Genomic DNA, 7,920 nt, shown 5'->3' with positions numbered 1-7,920 from the left:
GCTCAGGAAGCCAGCTCCTCTTCCGCTTAACAGGAACATCTGGTGGGTTAGGACAGCCAGGGGAGAACGCATCTGAAACAGAGAGTCAGAAGAAATGCAAGTCACTCTCACACCCAGGACAGTCCAGTTTCTATTCTGTTGCCAGACAAAATAAGTATTTAATTATTCAGCCCCTGCAAAATTGATAGGCCACCTTGGTTTGTTCAACAAACATTTAAGGATCAGCAGCTCAGAGCAAGCATAAATCACCAGCACATTCACCCACAGAATTACAAAATTGTATTTTAGCAGAGCAATTAAATATATTCACAGATAACCACTAGGAAAAGAAAATCTATCTTACATGATATTTAAGAAAGCCATTCAGAATTTTACTCTTTAAATCACATCATTTGTGTGACAATGTACTTTCTCATCTATAAAATCAGGGGAAATGAAATGAAATAGCTTCTCCCTTGTCTGTTTCAGAAATGTTAGAAACTGAACTAGCCTATCAGTGCTGCCAATGATTTTCCAAATTATATCTTGCTGGGGTATCCCAATATGGCTATTTCAATGCCATTATATATTGTTCTTGTGTGTGTGTGTGTGTGTGTGTATGCATATATATTATATTATATATATATAATATATTATATATATATATTATATATATTATGTGTGTATATATATATGTATATATATATATGTGTGTGTATATATATATATCTGTATATATATATATATATATATACACACATAAGAACAATATATAATACACACACACACACACACACATATATATATGTATATATAGTGCACTTTTTTTTTTCTAATTTAATTTATTAGTTTTCTTTTCAGTAAATACAGGCAGTTTGGTACCATTATTTAGGCTCATCTGTGATCTACCCCCTCCCATTAGACCCTCCTTGTTATTGAAAATGGGTCGTGCATTGTGGAGTTAGCCCCCAGTTATTAGTATGATAAATGTCTCTGAAAATCATTACCCAACATGTAACTCTGACATTCTTTCCGCCCCCTCTTCCGCAAGATTTCCCTGAGCCATGTTGGGTTCATTTTTGGTCTGCTTCAGTGCTGAGGTGTTGGGGGCCTCTGAGGCTCTGGCTCTCTGATTTGGTAGGAGTTGATTTTTCTCTGCATTGATCTCCTTCCCCTTTGTGCTGGTATCCAGTTCACAGGAAAACATCACCCTTGCTTATTTCGCCAGTTGTCCTTAGTTTCAGTTGGGCCCCTTCTGAGGTATGTTGGGGCAGCTCTCTTCTTAGGATCTGCATCTATCTGGAAAAGAGAAGCAGATTCTCCAACGGAGAGTAAGTTAGTACCCAGAAAATTGAGATAACACTTACTTTTTTGATAGACAGTTTGATAGGTGTAGGCCCTCTTATACCCCGTGATTGATGGTAGCTTGATATTGTAGAGTGGGCTTGTGTTTGGGTATGGTTCTGACTTGTTTCCCAGCTCCAGCTAAGGGTCTAGTACCACTGAGTGGATCAGTTAGCCAAATCAAGAGCAATTGATTCCTCACCATGGCTGTGTACCACTATTGCACTTGTGTGGGTATCACATCCGGTTAATTGTTGCTACTTAGGTTAAACAATGTGTTGCTTAGACAGATCTTGGTCACTTCCCCCAGTCGCCTATGTAGCGCCTTCTGGCACTAGACACGCTGACTGTCTGGGGACTGACTCTCTGCTGGCTTCCAGCCATGTCATTCCATTTTACGTGTCAGCTGCGTATGGAGTCTTCAGCAATAGGGTCTTACCACTGGCCTTTGGTGGGTCATCAATTACTCTGACAGAAGTCTGTCATTGTTTTGGGAAACCTTGTAGGTTTCTCTGATCAAAAGCTCATTGTGGATTGTAGGCCCAAGCTGGAAGTGGGGGTTACAGGTCAGTGTCCACTAAGAAATTGAGGAAAAAGATAACTAATATACAAGAGTTAGAGAGGAGAGAGATAGAGGGGAGAGGGGGATATAGTGCACTTTTATCCCCATGCCCCAACTCCCATTACCTGAGCGCCCTCTCCATGGGGTTATAATAATCACTTTGAAGTCATGAAGGCCTCAGTCAGTCCCCATGCGGTAAAGAGGGTCCAGGCCTCACGGTATTAGTATTCTTACCCACACTGTGACTCCTACTGTTCTTCTGCTTCCTCTTCTGCAATATCCCCTAAGCCGTGACAGGTCTGCTGCCATTTGGATTAAGTGTTGAGCGCCCTGTGGCTTCAGGATTTCTACTTTCATAGGTTCTGGTTAATCTCCATCACCCTGGGGCGGTGGTCAGGGTGGCAGCAAGAGCAGCATTCATGTCATCGCTTCCTCTGCAGTTTCCCCTGGGCCCCGGGCAGATGACGTAGAGACAGCGAGTGCCATGGTGGGCAGGAGGCTCTTTTCTTATTTTGTCGATGGACCTGGACTTTCCTGTTTAATCTGCCATCTGTAAAATGAAACAGATTCTCCAACCAAGCATGAGAGCAATTCGAATTAAAGAGGGTGTGTGAAGCTGTTTAGGAGATTTTTGGGGTGCCAGCCCACTCTTTCCTGACCATGAGATTCTGATCTGGTTTCTGGTATCAGACATGAGTACCCTCCCACATGTCCATTCAGAGAACAGTTGGCTACCTATAAAGGCAACATGTCAACTATTACACTAGTGTGTACTTTTTGTATGTCTTTTGATCATTAGCTATTAGTGATTTACCTAACTCAAAATTTACTGCTATATAAGTACTGGATTTTTATCCTAGAATATGTAAGGATACACGTAAACACAACAAAATGACCCATAATCTCTAAGCTGACTTCAATCTTAATGTTTTAGTATGTTACATTTTGCTAAATTACAATGATGATTATCGAGTTAGCTTGAAGTTAAGAGTATAAATCTGTGCTATATGGAAATGTATATTGAGGATAAAAGGAAAGTTACCTATGAATTAAGTTAAGGGTTGGTAATTTAGATAACTTGACCCAGTGAAAATTTGAATCAGAAGGAAACACCATTGTTTTCTAATGTATAAATGTTATTGTCTTTGCAATATGACCCTTAAAACAAAAACAAACTTCTAAACTATGTGGATTTGAATTTAAGCCAAAAAGTTAGCCCCAAACAGGTTACATACATGATAGAGCTCCAGCATGGGCTTATGTTAGATTCCTTCTAAGAAGGGACTATTTCCATCTATAGCAAGTCTCATCCTCCAGCATCTGACTGCTGCCTGTTCATGGGGAAGGATGACGGCCGAGAGTTAGAATGGGGAGGAAATTGTGCTCTTGAAGAGAAGGGGTCCTCAGTACACAAGCCTGCCCCAGCTGACTTCTCCCACACCGTCCTTTCTAGATCACCTCTCACCACGGATGTTAATGCTTCTTCTCATGTTTTTATTTTCCCACTAAGACAGGAAACTCAATGACCACCCGGATTTCTCCTGATGGTCATAAAATCATTTCCTTCCCCCTCCTCCTTTAGTGGCCACAATCATGTCTTCAGTCCAATGTTGTGGAAGACATGGGCCAATATGTAGAACCGAGAAAAGCAAGCACTGGATCTCTCATCACCTAAGAGGTTCAGAGTCTTTCGCTGTTTGCAGAGACTTCAGAACTTGAATGAGTTTCTTATGAGCAGCTTCTCTAGCTGACGAACAGGATTCTGCAAGACTGTTGTATGGACAGAATGTAAAAGTGTCCTGCCGCACATATTAGAAGGCTGGGGTCCCCCAAAGACTAGAGAATGGAGCCTTGGGCATAGGAGAACACATGGCTCCCACAGCTTCCTGGCTGGCTGTGAAGTTTGTGCGCAGGGAGGCGGTGACTCTGCAAGGCTGTGTCTTGGCTGCTGGCACACAGATACACAGCCGTGTCATCTAGCTCCAGGGACTGGACACGAAGATTTAAATTAGCTTTGCTTGAAGGCTCAGGAGCAAAGCGTCTTGAAACTGTTTCATTTAATATGAGTTTCTGATTAGTGTAACTAAACAGAATCTTCAGCAATTTCTTAGAGTCCTGCTTATACCAGTACATTGTATTGTGGCCCAGATTTTGTTCACACTTGAGAGACTTCTTATTTCCCACCTGTGCCAAAAGAAATTTTGGAGTCTGGAAAATAGCTGTCTGTGAGGGGCCTGTGAAAAGAAGAAGCAGAGTCCAGGCAAGTCTTAGAAGGTAGTCACCGCTATCGACATGGTCAGACAGGATCCTATCTCCCTGCCCAAGAACTCACCTACTCCCAGGAGGCAGAGGGTTACGCCACAGAGGAGCCCACAGCCCATGATGGGGTCAGGGTGAGCCAGAGGAGACCCTAACTCGGGATCCGCATCTGCAGCTCTAAGACTGGGCTGCAGTCTCTGCCACGGCTGCCACAGGCTTTGGAGTGACGTCGCAGCCTGCCTGTGATGACCTCTGTTCCCACATTCTCTTTGAGCAGTTCTGCTTTCATGTCCTGCACATGAACCTGTCAAAGGTGTGCTTGACATTTCTAGAGCAGTTTTGAATTGAGTGAGTGGGTGTGTTGCTCAAGGATGCACTTGTGACTGTCATTCTTATACCAAAACTGCCTTTGTTCCCTGCTCCACAAGCTGGCCACACCTTCCCTCCCCCTCTCTTTACTAGGCTCTTTCTTGTTGCAGAGTGAGACTGGTTTCCCTTCTCTGTATGTTTTTATTCCCTTCATTATACAGCAGGATTCATTCAATTTTTGTCTCCACCAGATGTCTGGTTTTGCTGCGGGCTCTGTGACCACTCAGGAATGGACAAGGGATCGGCCTGAGTTCTCACCCCTGAATCACCTGCAGCCATTTAAGATGCAAGGAAGTGGGAATGGCAGCAAACACTACTACTGAGTCTTTGAGAAGAGTAAATTCCCCTCGCTCCCTTGCGATGCCCTCTGTCCAAGGGTAGCAGCCACGTGGACTCTGCAGTGAGAAATTACCTGATATTAAAAGCCAGCATGTATTTGGAGCAAAGAGGCTCTAGAGGTCAAGGGCAGCATGGAAGTTGGGAAAATATCAAAGAAAGTATTTCTCATTCCTTGAACCATCTAGAGAGCACTTTCCTTTTGTCATATGTTTCATGACCCAAAACTTAGCCCACGACTCACCAACTTTGGAACTAACTCCGTGCTACCTTGGATCATTCTTGAAGGTGGGAATGGCTCACCTGTGCACTGTGGATGGTCAGCACTTTCCTGGGCCTCTGCCCACCTGATGCCAGCAGTGCTCCTTCCCCTGCTCTTGATAATAGAAGACATGTTCAGAGAATGCCAAATCCTCCCAGGTAAGAGCCAACTTCCCATATTCCTTCCAACACCACTGCTCCTCTGAGCCAGACATCTACCCTGGCTTCAGGAGGTTGGTAGGGTCCGTGCTTTGAGGGGCCAGTGAGGCACAATTCTCACATCTCCATCTCTTCAGTCAATAAACTTGCATCAACCACTAGAAGTAATATCAGAGAACCACAGTTGCAAAGAGACACCTGATTCACAAACACACACTCACACACACACACACACACACACACACACACACACACAAACACACTGAGACACTTTGGCAACACTATTACTGGACAGAGACAACTGACTTCGATTTCTGACGCTCACCCACATGCACACTCACAGACACACATGTAAATACACACATTTTAACATGCATACAAATATGCAAATAAACACATACATAGGCAAAATAAAAATTGTCATAAGGGCCAGGCGTGGTGGCACACGCCTTTAATCCCAGAACTCGGGAGGCAGAGGTAGGACAATCACCGTGAGTTCGAGGCCACCCTGAGACTCCATAGTGAATTCCAGGTCAGCCTGGACTAGAGCAAGACCCTACCTTGAAAAACCAAAATTCAAAAAAAAAAAAAAATTGTCAAAAGGATAGAAGGAAACAAACAATGATTTACACCTTTTATTATTTATTTATTAATGAGCAGAAAAAGAATGGGTGCCACAAGGCCTTTTGCCACTGTTAATGAAACACTTTGTGCACCTGGCTTGGCTTCGGTACTGGGTAACTGAACTCAGGGCAGAAGGCTTGACAAGCAAATACCTTGAAGCCCTAAGCCATCTCCTCAGCCCTGTACTTTTTTAAACAGGGCCAGCTAAGCTGAGAAGGGACATTGAAGTGACCCTGAATGGACATTGGGAAGACACTGGGAGAACAAGGGATGATTTCACAGAGGAGATCATTCACAAGTGGAGACTTGCGGGTGGGGGGGGGGCATGAGGCGGAAGGCTGGGAAAGAACTACAATGCGTGGGAAGGGCACTGATGGGCAGCCAGACTCAAACTTGAAACATTGCTCATGGCTTTGTCTTTCTTTGTCTCTCTTTTTCCTCATGCCCCAGGGTTTGGGGCTGGGTGGGGACAGCGTATGTGTTGACACATTTCATATATGAAATCTTTCAGCCTAGACCTAAACCTCCCTCGCTATTGCTGTTTTACAGAACTCCCACCAGAACGTAGCTTTACCTGGCAGTCTCCTTCCACCAGCTGCCCAAAGCCTCCGGGGAACACCGCTGGGGGTGGGGGACGCGGCTCTGGCCAACCATGTCAAATATAGTTATCTTGGCACAGCAACTGAGGAAAATTTCATTGTCATCAGAAGTTGTCTCTCTTTTCGCCAGTGCTCATTTTCTTACATCTCCAAGGGGTCAAGGGGCCCAGGCATCCTCACCATTCTGCTCAGCTGGCTAGTAAGTTATTGGTGTCTCGGACCCGGAACAACAAACCAATTTTCTTAGTACCATCGAATATTTTGGCATCCGGACAACTCTAGCTTCCAAGGCTATTTGCAGATAGAGCTAAAAGCTGGAGATAGATAGAGACTGTTGCCACTGCTATTTTGATAGAAGCATGCTCTCAACACCAGAGAGGAGTTTCCCACCAGCGCTTGAAAGCTCTCAGTCCTAGAATGCAGAGGGCCTCTCCTCAAATGAGCAACAAAACCTTTCTACTGGAATTCCTCGATGCTGTGGAAAGAGAGAGAGAAATGGTAATCTTGGTCTCTTTGGTCCTATTTGCTAGATGTTGGTCACCCATTATTATATCTGCAAGCTCCCTACAGAACTCTGGTCCTATGTGGCTCATTGCCAAGGACTCATACCACATAGCACTGGACTGCACTCGGCTGGAATGAGACAAGTGCCCAGAGCCCAGAGCAGCTCTTATATCTCTCAGGAATAATTCCTCCACTTGCCCCTGCCTGTGGGTTCCCAGCACCCACAGCTCAACCCCTCGTTTCTAGCCCCATCCAGGCTCACATGCAAGTCTGTGGTCCAGACCATTTACTGGGACAGCGACACCTGAACTTCAGGTCAACATGAGGCTGGTGTTTAGACCCTGCACAGGACAGTGCTGACTCTCAGCCTCTGCAGACCACACTTTCCCACGAGGCACAGAAACCCCAAGGTTTCTCTAACCCTCTTGCATACAGTGATTTCTAAAAGGCTTCCTCAGAGTTCCCTGAATCTAATAGAGTCACAGCTCCTCCTTGTGGCCAGTGGCTTAAAAAAAATGCTAAAACTTGGTCCTGAGTTGAACTAACAAACACATCAGGGTGGCAGGGATCTTAGAAACCAGGACATACATGCCAGGGGAGAGGCTACACCACCTGGGGAAAGTGGTTCCCGGCGCGTGCACAAGGAAGGGACGTGCAGGGACGGGACCCCTCCCTCAGCTTTGGAAAAAGAGAAGGAACCACTGTCCCAGGAGAACACCAATCTGACATCTGACCGGGACTTCCTCTCCCACTCAACGTGAGAGGCCAGACGAAGCACATGGTCTGAGGCCCACACCAGGCATAAACTATGGGAGCCAGAGGCACTCTCAGGAGATTTCAAAACTAGGAGTGATCGGCTCAGGGAAAGAAACTGAAATGTAACTATTTTTTTTTTAAATATTTTATTTATTTATTTGAGAGCGA

General features: G+C 44.9%; 1 gene segment (V, D, J or C); it reads right to left on the bottom strand.

Annotated features, from left to right (window-relative positions):
- Positions 1-3,721: 3,721 nt before the first annotated feature.
- Positions 3,722-4,266, bottom strand: LOC123463984. The segment is given in 2 exon segments: positions 3,722-4,119; positions 4,218-4,266. Coding segments are annotated over 2 exon segments (447 nt in total).
- Between the last annotated feature and the right edge of the window lie 3,654 nt (positions 4,267-7,920).

Source organism: Jaculus jaculus, chromosome 10 (assembly GCF_020740685.1).
Source record: "Jaculus jaculus isolate mJacJac1 chromosome 10, mJacJac1.mat.Y.cur, whole genome shotgun sequence".
NCBI lineage: Eukaryota > Metazoa > Chordata > Mammalia > Rodentia > Dipodidae > Jaculus > Jaculus jaculus.
The sequence above is the reverse complement of the archived record's forward strand: the minus strand, read 5'-3'. Positions and strand labels throughout refer to the sequence as shown.